General features: G+C 35.1%; 3 protein-coding genes across 4 annotated transcripts; 2 read left to right on the plus strand and 1 right to left on the minus strand.

Annotated features, from left to right (window-relative positions):
* Positions 1 to 319: 319 nt before the first annotated feature.
* LOC119988301 (protein GID8 homolog) lies at positions 320 to 3,867 on the plus strand. 2 transcript variants are annotated; one of them, XM_038833284.1, is made up of 7 exons: positions 320 to 479; positions 687 to 801; positions 1,301 to 1,460; positions 1,563 to 1,669; positions 2,398 to 2,529; positions 2,803 to 2,959; positions 3,424 to 3,867. In XM_038833284.1, exons 2-7 carry the CDS (start codon positions 751 to 753, stop codon positions 3,543 to 3,545), a joined length of 729 nt encoding a protein of 242 aa, XP_038689212.1. In that variant the 5' UTR covers positions 320 to 479; positions 687 to 750; the 3' UTR covers positions 3,546 to 3,867. The 2 variants fall into 2 exon arrangements, with proteins under 2 accessions (XP_038689212.1, XP_038689213.1); XM_038833285.1 differs by having other exon boundaries at positions 330 to 479; positions 703 to 801.
* Positions 3,868 to 17,458: 13,591 nt separating this feature from the next.
* Positions 17,459 to 18,318, minus strand: LOC119987944. Its single transcript, XM_038832851.1, has 3 exons — positions 18,268 to 18,318; positions 18,004 to 18,177; positions 17,459 to 17,815 (listed from the first exon to the last, which is right to left on the minus strand). Exons 1-3 carry the CDS (start codon positions 18,316 to 18,318, stop codon positions 17,459 to 17,461), a joined length of 582 nt encoding a protein of 193 aa, XP_038688779.1.
* Positions 18,319 to 19,780: 1,462 nt separating this feature from the next.
* LOC119989665 (pentatricopeptide repeat-containing protein At3g13150-like) lies at positions 19,781 to 21,226 on the plus strand. Its single transcript, XM_038835326.1, has one exon. The coding sequence runs from the start codon at positions 20,020 to 20,022 to the stop codon at positions 21,112 to 21,114; it is 1,095 nt and encodes a 364-aa protein (XP_038691254.1). The 5' UTR covers positions 19,781 to 20,019; the 3' UTR covers positions 21,115 to 21,226.
* The last annotated feature ends 758 nt before the right edge of the window (positions 21,227 to 21,984 follow it).

Consider the following 21,984-nt stretch of genomic DNA (forward strand, 5'->3'; position numbering starts at 1 on the left):
GAACGCCATGTAGGGATTGGGAGGAATTGGGTCAATTTTTGTTGAGATATTTAGCACTTTCATTAAATGAATTGGAGAATCCCCAAATCCAACTGTTCTCTTGGAATTTGAAAATTTCCCAATGAAATAAATAGCGTCGTATTTTAAAAAAAAAAAATAAGAAGAAGAAGAAAAAACCATTAACATCCTGTCCATAAAAAAATTTTAAAAAAAAACCATTAACATATTTTGAAGGTTCGACAATTAAGGCCCATGACCAATGCTTTCGAAAACCAAAGGCCGGACATGAAGTACATGGGTCTAGGCCCATCTAAAAGACTATCCCGGGGAAGCCGAATCTGAATCCGAAATCTTAAAAGAACATAGGATGGGAAAGAGCAATCCTTGCCCATTTTCCAGAGAAGGAAGGGATCCCGCCTGAAATTCAATTGACTAGCAACACGAAGCGAAGCTGGTTTTGTTCAATCCGTCTCTTTAAGGTATTTCACTTTCTTCATATGTTTTTATTTTCAGGTAAACTATCGAACTTCACTCCAATACGGTCTCTCTATTTCCATTAGGGCTTTTTTCACCCTAATTCTTTTGGTCACTGCGGAGCGAAAAGATTAAATATTTGTTTATAGTGGTTTTCTTTTTTTTTTTTGTTTTATAATGATTAAGGATTTAGTGTGTGTTCGCTATTATAGGACATTTTTGTTACAGACGGTTTTCTGATTCGGAGTCGATGGAATTGATGGTAGTGAGGCACTGATGTCACTGTTCTGGATTGTAATTCGTCAGCTTGCGGAGATCGAGGCAATGGTAAATTTTCTTAGTTCTAACTCGATCATTAAGAATTTGTAGTTTCATGTATCATGTATGTTTGGATTGGATTTCCTATGTTAAGTTGTTAGATGTTGTCTAGTTCTTACTCGGTAGTATAGATTATCTTTGGTTGTTGAGAAAATGCAATTGTAGAACTGATGTAAAACTTCTTTGGATTAAAGAGCCTCTTTTTGACTGAGGCAAGCCAATGGCTGTTGCGGGTGGGCTTTAGTTTAGGGTTTTATTTACTGGATGCCAAAGAATGGTCATTTTAAGCGTTAGTTTACTTATTTTATTTTCTTCCTGTGCCTTTGTTGATCAAGCAAGGGCATACGGAATTTTGGATATTTGTTCCTTTTCCCTTTTTGATAAGGATTCAATGTATAATGCTTTTACATTATACATAAAAGCAAGTAGGTAAATTGGGTTGCAAACACATGGTTTGAGTAGTATATTGGGTTGTAATTTGCTCATGTTGGTGTTTGTTTGTGCACAGGCTATGTCTAAGAAAGTCATAACGAGGCAAGAGTGGGAAAAGAAACTCAATGATGTAAATATTAGGAAAGAAGATATGAACAAGTTGGTGATGAATTTTCTTGTCACTGAGGGTTATGTTGATGCTGCTGAGAAATTTCGGAAGGAATCTGGAACAGAACGTATCCATCATAACATACTTTTTTTTTTTGGTTTCTGATATTTCTGGCCTTGGTGGCATGATTCACTTGAAAACTATGTGTTTTTTCCTTATTAAGAAATAGCAGATATAGATCTTGCAACAATCACAGATTGCATGGCTGTTAAGAAAGCCGTGCAGTGTGGAAATGTTGAAGATGCCATAGAGAAAGTTAATGATTTAAATCCTGAGGTATTATTTTTCCTCCTGTTGAGAATTGAGATAATTTAGGAGCGTCGATTATGTGATATGATGCTTTATAACTTTGAGATAATCTCTCTGAGCTATTTCTTATTAATTAAACTATTTATGAGTCATTGGTATGATTCATGAAGTAGCATGATGTTACATTTTAATATTGATGTGGATAAAGTTACTGTCAAAATATTTTGCCTTCAAATTTTAAAGGCTATTTCAGTTCTATAGACACACCCAAAACAGGACATTTATGAAGATTTATGTTCTATGTACAGGATCTTCATATCTAAAGATGTCCTTTTTTGATTGTGTCTATAGAATTTTTAACAGCCTAATGTATCATTTGATTCACACTGGCCGTTGAAATCAATCGCTAGGAAGCAATGTCCTGTCTGAGTGTTTCTTTTTCCATTTGTACTGTTGCAGCTTGAATCAATTTGACAATTAGGAATTCAATCTTCTTCAGTATATGGTTAGTTGGATCTTGATTTGCCACATGTAAAATTTTGGGAAATTTATTGAGGAAACAAGAATCTGAGAAAGATCATATCTTGCGTTAATTATATAGATGTTGAAGGCAAAGACTTTTCTAGTGTGGAATAATGCCCATGGTAGGCATTAATTAGGCTACATCATGGTTGCGCTATTTTTTATTCTGGAGTATGGGTCTTCAGTCATCTATTCTCCTATAGATTTTTCTCATTTCCGAATATTGTGTGCAGATACTGGACACAAACCCGCAACTGTTTTTTCATCTTCAACAACAAAGGTTGATAGAACTTATACGAAATGGTAGACTAGAAGAGGCTCTGGAATTCGCTCAAGAGGAACTTGCGCCGAGAGGAGAAGAAAATGTATTTTTTGGTTACCATAACTTTGTTAGAACTTACAACCTTTTAAATTGCAAACTGAGTTTGTTATTGTTGTATCTTATATTTGTATGCTTCTGTCAATGTGCATGAAATTCACTGATGGCTTCAATTGTATACTCTTGATGCCATTTTATGTTAATACATAGATTAGCATTGTATTATTGGAAAAATATGCTTGAAGAACACTGGCTGTTATATATTGAGCTGTTGTAATCAGTTATGATATGCGATGATTAAAGGTTGAATTTTCTGCAGCAAGGCTTTTTGGAAGAGTTGGAGAGGACTGTTGCTCTGTTGGCATTTGAGGATGTCTCCAATTGCCCTGTTGGAGAACTGCTTGATATGTCACAGCGCCTGAAGACAGCGAGTGAGGTGAATGCAGCCATCCTTACAAGCCAGAGTCATGAAAAAGGTCAGTGGGTGGTTGTGTTTGATATCTTTGACTTCCTACCTGTTATGAGTCTAAAACTCTAAATTTGTGTCTTTTCGTATCTTCAATAGTGCTCCAGTTCATTTTTTTTTCTTTTAGAAGTTGGACCATTACCAATGCGCCAACATGGACCTAGCAAAATAGATCTATTATTAAAATGGTTATGGTGATATCATCACTTCTGCAACTTTCACCTGCAAGTCCATCTGTTCATTGAGTGATCGTACTCAAATCATCAAATCTAAGATTAAAAAATAACAGAATCAAGAAATGTGAGCACTTATATGATCTTATTGATGCTGTGGCTTTTGTTTTCGAGGTGATGTATCCTTTGGATATGTCATAATAGCTCTTGCATTTTAATGATTATTTGCACTAATTCGTGTTGATATTATTTTTTTCCTTGATCTCAAGAGCTGATCAGTTAAAAATTACCCCAATTGCAGACCCAAAGCTTCCAAGCTTGTTAAAAATGCTGATATGGGCTCAGAATCAGCTTGATGAGAAAGCTGCATATCCTCGGATAAATGATTTATCTACTGCTATACTTGAGGACCCTCCAGTTTGAAACGCTTGAAAGTTCAAATGGATTATTCTAATTACTTGCGTGGAACAGATGAAGCAGAATGGATTTATCAAACATACGTATTAACGTATGTAGCTCTAGGACACAATAGCTGTAAGTTGTTAATTGTTAATGGCTTCATTCGATAATAACTGTATGAATACTTATTTCAGTTTGAACGTTTTATTCAAACCCTTCTAGAATCTGTTTTGCTCTGGCACATTTGTTACTCCGTCAACCATTCTCTTGCTATCATCGATATTATTATTGTTGTTAGTGCACGATTACAGATATGTACGAATGATGTGAATCATTTGCCCCGTTCGTGACTAGTTTTACTTCTGCCATATGACTATGTATGCTGTCTATTTGTGACTGCTATTGTGTACCTTTAAGGACGGTTTCAAACTCGGTAAGCAGAGGCTAAACTCTGAAGATCCAGAAAAGGATAAACCAGAGAAGAAAGAGAGAGCAAACCCTTATAGTGGATGACATACAATTTTTACCAAAGTAGGTCTTTGCTTCCAAGACAAACTAGAAAAGCAAATAAATGTTTTGTGGAGTCACTTGGATCCTACCCAGATCACATAAACCCATATGTTGGAATCACAATCCTTCTTGTTTGGATGTGTGAATTGATTTATGCCATTCGGACGGCATGAACCATCGTCAAAATTGAGAGCATAACTTGAGGGGTCATATTGGTAGGGCTGTTACTGGTATGGTAAATTATCCTTTGGTATACCATTACCGATCAATTGGTTACCGAAAATAGCAGAAGATTGGTATACCGTTACCAATTGTTCGGTACGGTAAATTTACCGATGATTTCGGTAATGGTAACGGTAAGCAAAGTTCAAAACCGATAAATTTCCCGATTACCGACATATATATTAAATATATATTAATATTATTTTTAGTTTTAGTTTTATTTAATTATGACCATTAGATTGATCTAATTTAATCTAGACCATTGATTATTTTTAGGGTTACCATTTATATATCACTCGTAGCAATTTCATTAACTTTAAAGCAGCGTTTGCTACATAACAAAATGCTTTGTTGGTATTGATTACATGCTTTTCTTCTCCATTTCCATTATGGTCTTTTATCTTTATTTATCTTGTTTCTTCTAGCTTTCATGCTATGGAGTTTAAAACACTTCGGATACTAAAAATATTAGAAATTAATGAAATGAAAGATTTTCCGTTATAGATTGTTGGAATAATGTTATGTGAATTCTCCTTTCTTTTTTTCTCCGATTGATAGGTATTTTCTCTTATTCACATGTAGCACAATGATTATTCTCATTAATTTATCATTTTTATTATTGGTATTGTAGGCAAGATGAAAGTGTTGTAGTTTCATACAATGACTATTAAGCACAATGCTACTTGATGCATTTTTTTTTCTTTCTCTTTTTTAAATAAATTTAAGAATTGGTAAATTTATCAATTACCGACTTACCATTACCGATCGATCGGTATACCGACAATCGGTATACCGACTCTTCCGGTAACGGTAACGGTAACATTTTTTGAGCTACCGAAAGAATTAGTATGGTAATGGTATTCCGTGTTTGGTAACGGTAACCGTACCAATAACAGCCCTACATATTGGGACTGGACCTTCTGCTTGTCTCCATTCTTCAAGGCCTTCTTTACTGCAGCTCTCACTCTCCAGAAGAGGCTCCTGCACTGCTTCTTGCTATAACTACTCGCCCACTCCAAGCTTCCCACAAAACCCATACTCAACATGTAGTATAGAGTTGAAAATTTTGGAAACAAGAGACGAGTATTTTCTCAGGCTATATATGGATATGGGAGCAAGTTTGATTGCATTGCATTCTTGTCTACATATGGTGCAAAGGGAGAAGATAAAGAGCACCCAAAAAAGGCCTCAGCTTTTGAAGAGAAATACAAAATAAATGTGCACAAGAAAGCAACCAGAGTATGCCCAGATCTTTTTGGTATTCCAAAGAAGCTGTACAGCTTCAGTGGCAGTTGGCTTTTTTGGACATCACTTTGGGATGCTAAAATTCCGTCATCTAATGGTGAGAGAGAGAGAGAGAGAGAGAGTGTGTGAGTGCTGTGGGCAGAGAGCCTCTCTATGGTGGTATAACAACCATATATGTTCTTGATTCTTGTAGTGCTATAAATACTTGTAACTAACAATCTAACATGAATCCCTTTGAATTCCCCATCCCCATCATATGTTGTCTTATACTCTTATATGAATGCCACTGTTGCAATCTGCAGTTTAATTGTGTCTAATTGAACATAATCAATAGAGTAGTTCAACATGGTGATAGTCTTAACTGCTTTGCAAAGATATGGCTCTATCAGTTGATTACATTCTGGACTTTATGCTTCCCTTTACTTTGTCTTCATCTACAAAGCAACTTTGCTTTCTGATATTCCCAATTTTCATTTCACCTGTCTCACTCTCTGGCCTCCTATTTAACACCTTTTCCAAATTCTTGTTGGTGCCCCAGTTATTCTCCAGAGTGCACTACCATGACTGTTGCCTATTGTGAAAGCTGTGGACCAATGAAAGATGGCATGCCATTTTATGCCACCAATGTGTGCTTGTCACTTGCCTATAGTCCTGATTTCAGATTCTTTGACTTGATTTTTACTGAGTCAGGATGTGAAAGGTGGAGTATCTTGAGCTGGTCCACGTGAAGAGGAATTAAATTGGTTCGTCTTCAGAAGAAATAATTACAAACTGACCAGTCTTTCTAGGATGTCGAACTGTAGCCTTGACAATATGGGGAGCCCATATTAACAACATTTTCAGCGTCAGTCAATAGTATAAGGTAACTCATATAGTGATAGCATATGGAAGTTTAAGTCTCTTAAAAGAAATTTTAAAACATTTTAACTCTCAAAATATATGTTAGATTTTTTCTAAACAAAATACATATACAGCTTCCGTGGCAGTTGGCTTTTTTGGACATCACTTTGGGATGCTAAAATTCCACCATCTTAGAAATACATACACATAAGCAACACACACTGCATCCCAAAGGACAAAAATTAGTGTGGTTAATTGCACCTATATACTACACAATACACACACAATTCTGATGTTGGAGTTTTCTATGGTAGACACAGTCTCCACACACCACTCACACATAGCCACTTGGCATTTTCTCAGAAATACACACACATCATGTAACGTATAAACACAGCAACACACACTACACTCCCAAGGATAAAAAACAGTGTGGTTAACTGCCCCTATATACTACACAATACACGCACACAATTCCGATGTGGGAGTTGTCTATGGTAGACACAGTCTCCACACATCACTCACACATAGCCACTTGGCATTTTCTCAGAAATACACACACACACATCATGTAACGTATAAACACAGCAACACACACTGCACTCCCAAGGATAAAAAACAGTGTGGTTAACTGCCCCGTCTATGGTAGACACAGTCTCCACACACCACTAACACATAGCCACTTGGCATTTTCTCAGAAATACACACACACACATCATGCAACGTATAAACACAGCAACACACACTGCACTCCCAAGGATAAAAAACAGTGTGGTTAACTGCCCCTATATACTACACAATACACGCACTATATATATACTACACAATACACGCACACAATTCCGATGTGGGAGTTTTCTATGGTAGACACAGTCTCCACACACCACTCACACATAGCCACTTGGCGTTTTCTCATAAATACACACATATCATGCAACATATAAACGTAGGCACGCAGGAACACACACTACACCCAGAAGGGCAAAAAGCGGTGTGGTTAACTACACCTATATACTACACAATACACACACTTCCGATGTGGTTAAAATTCCATCATTTAATGGTGATAGAGAGTGTGTGTGCGCATTGTTGGCACTCGACAGAGAGCCCCTCTATAGTCGTATCACAATCATATATCTTCTTGATTCTTGTAGTGCTATATAGGATTGACCCTAGTCATTTTGATACCCAAAACGCCACACTATAAAGGTGCCCTATTAAAAAAAAATTGAGCTACTTATATGTCAATCCATTAAATATAAATTATATGCGATAATATAGTCATTTTGATTGAATTATATATATTATGTTATATTAATAAGAGAATAATTTTTTTTTATCAAAGAAGGGGATGGGTCTCGAATTGAGAGTTCGAGATTACATACGACTCAGGTTGCCAACTGAGCTACTCGAGGTTTATTAATAAGAGAACAATGGAAGAACCAAAATAAAACATTTTTATTTTTTATTCAATTCCTTTTAATAAAAATTTGATATTTATTTCTAATCTTAAATATAAAATTAAGAAATGAAAAATAAAATAAATAACTTGACTAACTAATTAAGACATTTCTTATTCATAAAGAGAATTTTTTTTTAAAGTCGAAATAAAAACAAGATAAGAAAATGGAAGAGATGCTCAGCAGTTTCGAAAGAGACAAAAATGTCAAAAAATAATAAAATAACTAAGGAGCTCAAAAGAATCGAACTAAGTCATGCATGAGAAGCATGAAGACAATTTGTATCTTATTGACAGTGTGTTTACACTGCATTCAGTTGCACCTTACCTCATAGTACCACAGTTTTTTGTGACACGTCAAACATTTTTACAGTAGAACTCAACTCACAACACCACAGTTTTTTATCTCGCAGCACCTTATCTCACCTCACAACACTCCCAAATGCTTACAATATATGTTGAATTGTCTCACGTAATCAAATTAGGTCAATTATTTTATTTTAGATTAATGTACAATGTAAACGTTAAGTGATTTTATATTAATATTATTAGTCTATAATATAACCGTAATTTGTTTACGCCAAAAGTACCTCACAGTATCGCACCACAGTTTTAAAAGTGATGCATCAAATAGCTTTTGCATTTCAACTCACCTCACAACACCGCACAGCAGTTGACAACACTTTCAAACATCACATTTATCATCAAACCAACTAACCTTTTGTTTTCAAAAATAGACTATTATATATATTATAATTACAAACAAATTTGTTATTGAAAATAATTTTGGTGCCCTAAGCTTGCCTGATGCCCAAAACTCTAATTTTAGTTGCTTTGGACTAGTGTGGGCTCTGGTGCCATAAATACTTGTAACTAGCAATTACAATCATATGTGTTTTTTATTCTTGTAGTGGCATAAGTACTTGTAACTAGCAATCTAACATGAATCCCTTTAAATTACCCATCCCATCATATGTTGTTTTATGATGATCTCATGCATCAAATATGAATAGAGGACATATATATCTTTCCTCCTTCGATATTCACACTTCATAAATTTTTGCTCTTTAAATTTATGGGTTTCGCATAATTTTGATGGGTGTAAATACCAATTTGTCTTGCTGACGTTTTCTTGTCAAAACTCTCAAATCTTCTCAATAATATTAATAATTAAATGGTCCATTCTGCTCGATCCAATCAGACTATAAATAAGATAAGATAAATATTGCACACTCTACTATACAGTTAGGTACTTTCCCTATTATATTTTAGCTACACAACTTCTCGGTAGTGTTGAGAATCGTAAAGATAAATATTGTACTATTTGTTTTTGTCCTTTATGGGAGTAGAGTTTAGTGAAAATTAACAGGAAAAGTATGGATTGGCCACTTGCGGCCAAGGTTTACTCAGTAGCTGGATTTCATTTGTTAGTGTAGAAAAACATAAACAGAATATTTAATGTATTGAGATATTTTAGGTTAGATCATGTGTAATTTTTATTGATATAATGAATTGTTTTCAAGATTAATGGCTTGATAGATTTGAAATTTTTTTCTATTAGGTTTTTCTCATTAATTCGTGTGTTTTGATTGTTGATTTAATATTTTGCAAGTTTCATAAATTTGACTAAGGACCCGTTTGGATGAGCATTTGTACGAGTATTTATACTAGTATTTAGTATAAATGCTCTACGCTTATCAAACAATCATTTTGGGCCACAAATTCCGAGACATTTTTTTTCAGCATTTCTACTACTTTTTGAAATGCTCCATCTTTGAACAATTTCACAATTTTCACCCAATTTTTTCCAATCTTGCCCCAGATCTATTATTGATATCCAAATATATCCTTGGATGACCTAAGGTACGAAATCGACTCTCACCTCCACTTACTCGTATTGAAAGGGAAGGTGCGCCTGAATCTGCTCCACCGACAACTGCTACTAAAATTGGTAATTTATTAATTATTTTATAATTTATTATTATCTTCAATTAATTTAAATACACTTATTGATTTTATAAAATCTGTATGTTTGGATACAACTATACAACTAAAATGTATAATACCCCTGCACGTAATTTATCCAATATGCTACACAGCACAAATGTTAACGGTAAAAATTCAACCAAACACCTACCTAGCATTCAAGCAGTATTTCTGTTACTAAAATTGTCTAATATTTATACTATTACCATTTCTAATGGCATATCTGTTACTTTACAAATGTTCTATCAAACTAGCCCTAATTGTTATTGAGAAGAACAAACTTTCAAAAGTGATGATAGTGCTATTTGGGCTTGGAGTGGGCATTCATTTCAGAAGGCATTCAGATTTCTGAGGTAAAGTGATGAATTTATTTATGGGATGCACTATTTTCTGTTTGACAATCAAGTCCTTCAACCCAAAATAAATAAGTGGCGTTTTTTATGAAAATGTTAAACTGTCATAAATAAACTTGTCCATATAGCTCTAGGATCTAACTGACAATATAAATCAGATGTTAATTAGATAAATTGTCAGAAATAAGTTAGGTTTTTAACTTATTTCTTCGGCTTCTCTCTCAAAATCTCTCACGCATTTCAAAACTGCAACTTTGATATACTTTATCTCTCTCATGCTTCTCTTCTTATTAGATTTATTTTTCTCTCTCCTATTTATCTTCAACTCATATTTACCTTTTTCTCTCTCTTTCACGAGAGTCATAATAATGCCTTAATCAATATGTAAGTATGGTCACAATAATGTAATTAAAAATTATTAATGTGTAATTTCGAATTGAAATAATGTAATTATCCACTGTTGTTTTGTAATCATCCAAACTACTTATGAGATATAATTAAGACAGCATAATAAAAAATTATAAATTTATCGAGTGTAATTGGACTTGCAAACAATGTAATTGCATATATATTGTAAATGATATCAAAAGAGGAAACAAATTGGATTCACATTGATATTTGTATGTTTTGAACCCAATCTTTTTGACGATTCCATAGATTGTTATATAATTTTGAGAAGATAATTTTTAATTATAACGTTAGAGCTATGTAAGTATGACCACAATAATGTAATTAAAAATATCAATGTGTAATTACGTATTAGAATAATGTAATTATTCACTGTTGTTTGTAATTAAAAGTTATCAGTGTAATTACGCATTGGAATAATGTAGTTAAAAACTATCAATGTGTAATTATACATTAGAATAATGTAATTATTTACTTTGAATAGAGTTTTGAACATCCAGAGAAAGAGGAGAGCACTCCAATCAGCTCTAAAGCAAAAACAACATAAGCATCAAAGACAAACAAACCCACAACATGAAAGACTCCAAACACCAAAGCCAACGCATAAAAGACCCCAAACAAACAAATCCACAAAATGAAAGACCCCAAGCAAACCCACACCATGGAAGATTCTAAACAGCGAACACAGTAGCTAAAGCCGCCCCTCAAATAAGAACTGTTGCCAACAAGCCAAGAAAAAACAACAGCAGCCCACCAACTTAAACAAACCAACCTGTGAAGATACGGTGTCGTCTTCCTCATCATCGGATCTAAGGTGTCGTCTACAAAGGATAAAGACAAAGACAAAGAGGTTGCATACGGAGAGTGGTTGGAAAGAGAGAGGGTTGCAGGAGAATGGTAGGAGAGAGAGGATGTAGATGGAGAATAGTTAGAGAGAAAGAGGGGTTCTAGATAAATAATAAATTTATGTGAGAAAATTTTGTCCTACCACGTTTTTTAGGATGATAATTGATTGGGTTTGGCAGAACGTTTGAATACCACATTTCGTGTTTAGGCTAGACGCAACGGGCCAAAAGTGTTTGGTGCAGCCCAATCACGCATGACGTTGGACCACGTTCCCCAGCCCACTTTCTGTTTCTGCTCTATTAAATACAATAAACTGCAATATGGGGGTTCCTTTCAAAAAAAAATATGGGTATTTGATAATTTGATATGCAATATATTAATAAATTAACCATTAAATAATATTTAAAATAATTTAATGTACCTTTCACAAAAATAAATAATGTAAATAATGTAATATTATATTAATATTAATATTATTAATCATCTAATATAATCGTAATTTAGATAGGTCAAACGCACCTCACAGCACCGCACCATAATTTTAAAAGTGAGGCGTCAAATAGCTTTTTTGTTCAAACTCACCTCACAGCACCACAATTTTATACCTCACAGTATCACTATTGTATGTGCCTAATTTGTGCTTCGAAAGTGGGAAAAGCAACACGGACACAGTCATCATGGGCTTTGCCTGGTTTTGTTGTCCTTGGAAAGTGGATTTTCACGCAACCTCCCTATGTTGTTAGTCAGGATTGCTTTGCACGAACCTCCGTATATATATATATTTTTATCAGAAACAGAAAATTTTATTTAAAAACCTCCGTATCTATATGTGTTAGAGCAGCTCCAGCAGCTCCTCTTAACAGAATCTCTAAAATACAGTAAACTGAGTCATTTTACAGTTTTACAGAATTACAATTTAACGACACTCCACATCAGCTCCTTTAAAACCATCCTCTATAACTTAAAATAATCATTTATCCAATCAGTTTTTTATATATTTTCTCTTTAATTTTTACCTATTGTATTTTAGATGAAAAAATATATTTTTTGACAACATCATTTCTAATAAAATACTAATATCAAATAAATATTTAAAATATAATGATGTATACAATTAGTTATCAACTAAAAGTTGTTATTTGGCTTGTATACACATTACACTTAATTATCAAAAAATAAAAATACAATATTAGAATTTTAGACCGAACGGACCTAGAAGCACACGAGCTCAAAATCCCTAAAAGAAACTGATTGAGGGCAAAAAAAATTTAAACTTAAATGAATTAAGTCAAATAAATGGCTGCCATTAAAACAAAATAATAATTGGATATCATAAAGTCAGGTCTTGTACGTCTCTGTCATTTAAATATTAAAAAATGTTTAGAAGAGCTACAGTGCTTCGCTAGATGTAGCAGAGCACTGTAGCATCACTGCAATTTAGAGGGCCACGTCCTGTATTATACAGGGACCACTGTGGCTTGTTTTTATGACTCTTTTTATGTTTGCTCTTGTAAAATGGCAGACAGTAGCAGTTTACAAGAGCTGTTGTGGGTGCTCTTACTTGTTAGCGTCATCTAATTTAAACAAAAGTTCTGTGAATAGTAATGGAATGAAGAACATACTAGACTTTCAGGAATTTTTTTCCAATGTATCATCCGTACAACACTTATTTCTCACTCTAACATCCGATTGAGAATAATTCTCAATCTACTATCTCGAGTCTATGTGACACTGACACAATTATTTTATAAATTTTTTTAAATCTACAAATAAATGTTAGAGACAGACTTAACATATATATCAGCTTTTAAATAAACTTGGACAAAAGCTTCTGACGAGTGGATGCATGTGAATGAAAATGCTAATTAAAAAAATGGAAATATCTGACCATGCACGTGAATGAAAAGGTTAATTAAATAAAGTGAAATGAGTATGCACAAACAATGTGAAAAATGTAGTCCACAGGATGTCCTTACTCACCCAACAAGCTCAGTATGAAAAATTGTTAGCCGAGATTGACACCATCGATGATGGAGTTGTTACTCGATGGTTGCGGAAAATTCCTCTGGCATCTTGGACATTATTGTATGACGAAGGTGGGGACATATGACTACAAATATGGTTGAAGCTTTTAACGGTGTCTTGAAAGCTGCTCGTGTTTTACCAATCACAGCATTGATGCGACTAACCTTCTACAGGTGTAATGCATATTATACCCTTCGTCGACAACAAGGTGACGCTTGGCTTTTTTTGGAGCTGAATTCACACCAAAGATAGATTTGAAATTGCAGGGTTTGAGACAATAATCAAATGCATATGAGGTGGAAATGTTTCATCACCAACCAGAGATATTTGAAATGAAACGTGCATTATCAAGATTAAGTAATCCGTCCAGACCTCGACTTTCAAATGTTGTTAACTTGGGCAATGGCACATGTACATGCTATTATTGTTGTAAATTTGCATGTTATTGTTGTATGTTCTGTCCAAAGAATTAATCGGTCTCAGTTCGTGGACGAGTTTTATTCCATGCAGAGTTATCTCAATACTTGGGCTCTGATGTTTTTTTCCAGTACCAGACCAGTCGACCTGGCCAACTTATTATGGCCTAGTTATTGTTCCAGATCCTAATTTGCGAAGGAGTAAGAAAGGTTGGCCTCAGTCCACTCGCCTTCACAATGAGATGGATGCTAGGGATGTTGCTCGTAGACCCCATCGTTGTGGTCTTTGTCACACTGTAGGACACACTAAGAGGTCCTGCCCTAGTAGGAATTAGTGAATGTTTGTTCTGTCCTAATTATTAATATAATAAATTATTGTTGTATTTCGTTATGGTTTGTAATGGGTTTTGTTGCTTTGATTTTTTTAAATTAAAATGTTCATACTTATTGTACAATCCATGCAGACGCGTAAGTTCATCACGTTGAGATTTCACATTGTTTGTGCATGCTCATTTCACTTTATTTAATTAACTTTTTCATTCACATGCATGGTCACATATTTTCATTTTTTTTAATTAGCACTTTCATTCACGTGCATCTACTCATCAAAATTTTTTGTCCAAGTTCATTTAAAGGATGACATATGTCAAGTCTATCTCAGTGTTTTAAAATACTGGTTTAACAGAAAATCCGAGGGATCACCGATACAATTTAATAAAATATCGGTTTGGTCAAATACCGATTCAATCGGTCGGTTTTCTGTATAAATATCCGTTGTCTGGTTTAAAAAATTCAAAATTAAGAATTTTTTGATAAAAAATAACAAAATATGAAAATAAATAAGTAAAAAAAACTAAGAGTAAAAGTTGAACCTAATTGAAATATAAATGGTTATGTTGGACTTGGATTTTTATAATTTATATGATTTTATTGGACTTTCTTATAAAAATGTTTGTTAATTTGATATTGAATTTAGTAATATTGTGTTTAATTTGAGATTGAGAGTGTTATGATTGTGTTTTTTACTTTATTTAAATGGATTTAATTTATAGTATTTTTTTCTAATTTTTCTAGTATTTTTCTAATAATTTACAAGTATTTTATAATTTATTATGAATTATCAAAATTTAAATTAATTAAATGAAACCGGCAGACCGGTTAAACCATTTTTCAGTTGTCTACTGACACGATTCACAATCTAATTTTTAAAATATTGGTCTATTTATCTCTAACATTTATTTATAGATTAAAAAAAATTTATAAAATAATTGTGTCAGTGCAACATAACCTCAGGATGGAAGATTGTGAATTATTCTCAATCGGATGTTAAAAATAAGTGTTGACGGATGATATATGGGTTTGGATAAATAAACCCCCCTATTTTAAACCCTCTCCCCTAGATTGTCATGTCATGTCCCCTCTTCTTTTTTTTCTTTTTTTTTGAGTATATGTCATGTCACATCTCTCACACACACATATATGTGTGTATATATATATATATATTACGTACATATATATATAGATATATACATATACATATACATATACTAAACATATATATATATATAGATATATACATATACATTTATTAATTTAAATGCTTTGATTTTGATTAATATGTTTGGTTTTTTTTAATTATTATTTTTCTTTTTAATTTTTGTGTAAAGAAAATAGAAATTATAGTTTTTTGATATTAGTTTCATAATTTTGTAAGATATAGACAATAATTTATTCAAGCACATGAATAAAAGTTTCGGATGAAGATTTGATGAATCCATATGAGTGCATGTACGCATCTAATCGTTCCGCATACGGAGTCGCCCATGCAGCTGCGCAAGTATGCCTACAGTGAATCCATTCAGGTGTGATGGGAGGCATTGGATAATTCCTTGTCAAACCAACTTTGACGTAGTGATTACCATTTACGTGCACTATAGCGATGGCAACGCGCTGATAGGGTGATGGAGGAGCTGTACGTAGTGGTAGATATGTCCAACTCTCTGCATGATGAAGAACATGCAATATCACATTGTATGCAGAAGCAATCAATAGACCCATGTCTGGCATTGTCATCCAGTACTCAAATGGTGCTGCAACATCATCTCGAAAAAAGTTCAGTAAGTGTTTAACACTGTATGCCCTATTTTCACCGCCAAGTATATCAACATATTGTTTCCAAAATGCGTCCAACTCTGCCATCAGGTTATACCGAACATTGGGCCATTCATCTTCCCCATGACCAAGACACACAGCTATCGACCGAAAGCCGCAATTTCCATCAGCTTTTACATCTCGTACGTCCCTAATGTAAGGATACAGTATAGCTAGAAACTGATCAATATAGGATCGTAAAGAGTAGTTTCCTTTCTTAGCATCGAACTTCCCTATGTAGAGAGAGACTAAGTATTGTAAATTGAGGAGCAACTGTGTCTCTCTGGTTCATAAGATTGCAAAAAATCGTACTAAAAAATCTTCGATTAGGGGCGTCCGGATGAGGAACTGTGTCTGTGAGGCTCCCGAGGCTGAGGCTGAACAAAATCAGTCCCATCAACAATAGATGCAGTTGGATTGTTAGGGTGGTGGTGGCTACCTTTTTCTTTGTGGACGGACGCCCTCTAGTGTTGGTCTTCACAGCCGGTTCACGGAGAGAAGTTATTGCAGGTTTGAATATTTCCCTCAATTTCCTTAGCCAACTGAGTTTAACATGTCTTGTCTGCTGCTTGAAATGTTCTGTGAACATTTGTACATCAGCGCTACAATCGATGTCATCATCCTCAAGCGTCTGACAAGGCAATAGATCAAGCTTTCTCCAAAATCTATCAATGGCATCAAGCGGTACAGAATGACCCTTGCTCACGTACATGGCTTGTTCGTGAGCACACGGTAGTCCGTAGCTCCTACGAAGGTGACATCCACATTTGTAAGCAATTTGTTCAACATCTTTCAACTGCTCAAATTCGATCAACATTAGATTCAACGCCTCGATTGAAACAAAACCACATGAATCCCGAAGGTGTTGTATATTGAATCGGTGTTGGACGATGGTTCGACTTCTCTCAATGCTAGCTTTGATAGCTGTATCTTGAGACAAGATAACCTCATAGATCCATGACATGGATCTCTCCAAGTTTGACTGTGATGAGCTCAAATATATTTTTAGCTTAGCATGCTGACTCTCGACCCTATTAGTCGTGTGGTTCCCGAAATGCAGATATTTGTCGGTCCAGGCGGATACAAACATCTTCTTATATGGTGTCAACCATACATCTTTCAGATATTTTATCACTACCGGGAACTTCTGTAAGACTACTTCAAGGCGTTCCATATTACTTATGTACGCACTCTCATTTTCAGACTCGATCACCGTAGTCCACATGTGGTAGAATGCATTCCATGCTCTATTGTCTTGCATTAATGGTTTGCATTTGGTTAAAATACTTTGATAAATGTGCCATCTACAGAGTACTTTCGAAGCCTCTGGAAATACCTGAGCACACGCTTTCATCAGCCCCAACTCTCTATCTGTAACGATAACTCGTGGGCTAGTGCATCCATGCATTGCGAATCGCAAACATTCCAAAACCCATGTATAACTGGCCTCTTTTTCTGAGTTTAAATATGCAAACGCTATGCAAAAAGTCGACTAGTTGAAGTAACACCAACAATTTCTACGAGAGGCAACCCGTACCTGTTGGTCTGATATGTCGCATCCATCAACAACACGTTCGGGAATGCACGCAATCGATCTAGCGAGCCAGGATGTGCAAAGAATAAATCTTCAAGCTCATTGGTTGTATGGTTTGCTCGATAATCGAAAAAGTATTCATGGTCATTGAGGAATGAGAACACAGATTGCATTTGTGATTGACCCGATCTCTCAGCGGTCTTGTGCTTCTTCGTGCATTGTATATAGTTCTGATGGTGCTCACGTTGTTTGGATCTCGCTTTTTCAACTCCGTCAATATGTCTCGTGACTTGGAATTTCTAGCAGACATGTCAACCATAATTTGAATTTCAACTTCAGAAAGCCGACCGGGGTATGGATGTCCCTCCATATATGATGTTGTATCATGATTATGCTCCGCACACACCACCTCCACCATCCAATCATCTTCGTGCTTCATTTTCCTCCCTCTCAATTTGAATAGACATTCTATTTTTTTGGTGCCAGCCTGCTTCAGCGAGGGTTTCTTGCTTTGATAATTGCCACCGCGATCACATTTGAATTGTAATCTATGTTTTTTACCGAGCCCACCAATATTTGATCTATAAATGACGATGATATATCCCAATTTGCATCCAGTTTGTTGAACCCAATCGATCAACGATTGCCGTGATTTGAACACCTGATAATGTGTTAGATCTTATTAGAAACTTATGAATATTCATTCAACATAACAAAATAGCTCATATTTTGATAGACTAAAACATTATACCATATCAGTTTCAAATTCACATCTATCGTCAACTTTGATATTATCTGCCATCTCATCCGCATGTTCGTCTTCTTGCTTTATTTCGGCTAAGATAAAATCACCCTACCAAATAAAAAATAAACTAAATAACAAATACACTAAATAAAAAATATTTACTTTAAATTATTAAATCAGTATATGTATTTACATGTTCACTTAAATTGCTTGGCAAATGATAGTGGAAAAGATCGCTGAAGTAATCCATATCCACAATAGATCTCGGCCGCACTTTAGCAGAAGTGGGAGCTACGAACCGATCTCGTCGAGATGGCTAAAGGCGGAGATACTTGCACTAATTAATCTGAGAAGTAGGCTCGATTCAAGGTAACAAGAGATGGGTCCTAAAGGCCCACTTTGGGAAGAGATTTCAGTAGGAATGACGAGGTTGGGTTACAAGAGGATTCCAAGAGATGCAAGGAAAATGGGAGATATATATAGGTGTATATACAAGAGGTACAAGAGGAATTCACGCTTGTTGGAGCATAGTGGTCTCACGTTTATTGACCATGAATTATCAAAAAAAGACAAAAAAAAAGACAATTGGAGCTGGGTTATAGAGTTATAGGTGGGGGTCTGAATATATAAGATTCCCGTGAGGTGAGTTCGTGTTGCATATTTACCGCTCAAATAATTGAGATAACTTATAATTGTGGATCAAATGCAATTCTTTTCTTTTTTGTTTTTTTTTTGAGGAAGCAATCAATACAATTCACAATAATATATATCACGGATTCCCATGCAAAAAAAAAAAAAAGAAAAACAAAGGGATGGCGTGGGAATCTCTTCTCACATTTGTCTTGATGAAAGCTTTTTGAGATTCTTAATGTGATTGATTGATGAGATGATAGAGCATCCACAATGGTGCTACTTGAGCACATACTCTAAATTTCACTAAATTATATTCTCTCTCTTCTACTCTCTCTTAGGTGGCATAATTTAATTGGGTGATTGGGTCCTACAACCTACACTATTCATCAACACTCCATACATTCCAACACTCTATATTCATTTTCTTTATTCTCTCTCTCTTCCTTTTCATCATCTCCCTCTCTCTTCCTTTTCATCTTCTCTCTCGTTCTTTTCATCATCTCTCTCTTACTTTTCATCATATCTCTCTTCCTTTTCATCATCTCTCTTCACTATTCATCAATTATCATACACTTCAAAGATCAAGTATGGACTAATTTTACAAGTGTCATTTTTTATCACAAGTGTGCATCTAGCGCTTAATTTATCAAGAAAGTATCATCTCAAGTATCTATTGTGAACATCTAACGCTTAATTTATCAAGAAAGTATCATCTCAAGCACTTTAAAATCATCTCATTGTGGATGCTCATATAGGGAGGGTTTGTCTAGAGTTATAGGGATGGAGGTTTGAATAGTGCATCCCATGATATGTTGGAAAAAAAATCATTACTTTTTATGGGGGAGACAACTCCTCTTTTTAGTACTCTGTGATAAGCATTTAAATACTCGTTTTTTTTTTACTGCGCAAGCGCAATTATATGATCTATTGCTCCGAGTGTTCTAAAACGTGAATGATATTGTTGACATCATTTCATAGCTTGCTCATCTTCTCATAACCATCGTCTTCTTCGCTTCTCTGTGCACAAAAACCCATAAGGTAAACTATGTAAACCTCTTAGGTTCATGGTAGGAGATCTCTTAAACCCTCTCATTTTCCCCTGCTGAAATCACCGGAAAAACTTCCATGTCGTCCCTTTACAGACGCCTCCACGGCTTATTCCTCACCAACAAGCATTACAACCCCATCACCAAGGCTATCACCACAGCCACCGCCAATGAATGCAAACTCCTAAAGATTGAGAGATACAAAAAGTTATTCGAAATCCCAGAGTTCCATGGCCACCGTTACAAGAACATGAAAGTCGTTCGCCGCTTTGCCTCAGCAAACATGCCTACCCTCGTTAACGAATTCCTTGAATACCAGAAGAAAGTCATTGACATTACTGACGAAGCATGCACTGCTCGCCTCATTTCTCTTTACGGAAAGTATAAGATGTTTAATTACGCCCGCAGCTTGTTCGATGAAATGCCTCAGTTGAACTGCCAGCGCACAGTTCGCTCTCTCAATGCACTGTTGTCAGCGTGCGTTAATTCCCGAGAGTTCCCAAAGATTAAGGAGATATTCGGAGAACTGGCTCCGAAATTGGGGATAGAACCGGACAGAGTATCATATAATATTGTCATCAATGCATTTTGTAAGATGGGTGCTTTGGATTCTGTACTTGCAGTGATGGATGAGATGGAGAAGGATGGAATACAACCTGATGTAATCACTTTCACTACACTACTCCATGCTTTCTATTTGAGTGGACGGTTTGCAGATGGAGAGAAGATGTGGGATTTAATGGTGAGCAAGAATATTGTTCCTAATGTGAGGAGTTATAATGCTAGGATGCGAGGATTGGTTTCCGAGAATATGCTTCAAGAGGCTATTGGACAGTATGACGAAATGAGGAGTAAGGGTGTGCAACCAGATTCCGCAACTTACGGTGCGTTTATCATAAAGTTTTGTCTTGATAAGAATTTGGAGGAAGCTAAGAATTGGTGTCACAAACTATGTGAGAATGATTGTGAACTAGATAGGGTGACTTATATGACCCTTGTTCCCTTTCTTCGCGAGAAGGGTGAGTTTGCTATGGCTCTGGAGACCATAAAGCGAGGCTATGTTCGACCTAATTTATTCTATATCAAGGAAGATGCCAGGGGGCTTGTTAATGTGGCAAGGACTAATCGTCATGTCCCATATAATAAACTAAATCTGCCCGATCATGATAGGTAAGTGATGAAATTCGCAAGCTTAATTAGGGATTTCACTACATGGTATGTAAAGAGTACACAGATTCAATTATGTTGCATGTCTCAACATTATATATATATATACTCCTTTTAAACTTGCGGGCTGTCAGTTTTAAAGCCTTTCAAAAAATGCATGTGCAGTGCCAGACAAGCGCCCACTTGCTTTGTGAAAAAGCCCCTCAAGTTTTGAACTTGCAAAACATTGGGTAATTTTCCGCCAGTTTGGTAAGAACAATTACAATGGATTACAATGGTCACTTTTTAATAGGGCATGAAGTGTCTTTTTAATGATCCTTCTCAAAAAAGAAGCTCTAATGGATCAAATTTGTTTGCCCATTTTTGTTGGAGTACGGATGTGGGCATGGCATTGGCCATGTCCATATGTTTGCTCTAACAAGTGGGTTTCACATCTCACAGACACATTTTACATTCAAATTAATATTGAGTCTCACCTTTATTATATAAAAAGTAAAGTCAGTAAATTTACAACGTTGTACAAGTATATTTTATTATCACATCAACAAAACATATCTATCAATACTGTCACATCCAACGTTTTTAAAACCGAACCGGTCATCAAACCGAAAAAGTCTTCGGTTCACGGTTCAACCGAGGTTCAAACTAGGTTAGAACCGGTTTTAACGTAATGAATTATTTATATATATATTTATATTATATGCATATAATATATAAGAAAACTTCATAAAAATACAATATATTTAAATAAAGTATCATTTTAAACAAAGAAAGTCTTATAGCCTAGTGGTTAAAGCCTTTTTTAATGAACAAAAGGTTATGCGTTCAAACCATACAAATAACAAAATTCAAAAATATTTTATTAACTTTAATTAAT

This window comes from Tripterygium wilfordii, chromosome 21, assembly GCF_013401445.1.
Source record: "Tripterygium wilfordii isolate XIE 37 chromosome 21, ASM1340144v1, whole genome shotgun sequence".
Lineage (NCBI taxonomy): Eukaryota > Viridiplantae > Streptophyta > Magnoliopsida > Celastrales > Celastraceae > Tripterygium > Tripterygium wilfordii.

Bases quoted from the DNA above. Each gene is read 5' to 3' on its own strand.
- LOC119988301 (XM_038833284.1), top strand. From the start codon at position 751: ATGTCACTGTTCTGGATTGTAATTCGTCAGCTTGCGGAGATCGAGGCA. The intron at 1,670-2,397 runs GTATTATTTTTC...TATTGTGTGCAG, and splicing joins TTAATGATTTAAATCCTGAG to ATACTGGACACAAACCCGCA. The intron at 2,960-3,423 runs GTCAGTGGGTGG...CCCCAATTGCAG, and splicing joins AAGCCAGAGTCATGAAAAAG to ACCCAAAGCTTCCAAGCTTG.
- LOC119987944 (XM_038832851.1), bottom strand. From the start codon at position 18,318: ATGGCAGATAATATCAAAGTTGACGATAGATGTGAATTTGAAACTGAT. The intron at 18,178-18,267 runs GTATAATGTTTT...ACACATTATCAG, and splicing joins GTGAATTTGAAACTGATATG to GTGTTCAAATCACGGCAATC. The intron at 17,816-18,003 runs GCTGGCACCAAA...CATGTCTGCTAG, and splicing joins AGAAACCCTCGCTGAAGCAG to AAATTCCAAGTCACGAGACA.
- LOC119989665 (XM_038835326.1), top strand. From the start codon at position 20,020: ATGTCGTCCCTTTACAGACGCCTCCACGGCTTATTCCTCACCAACAAG.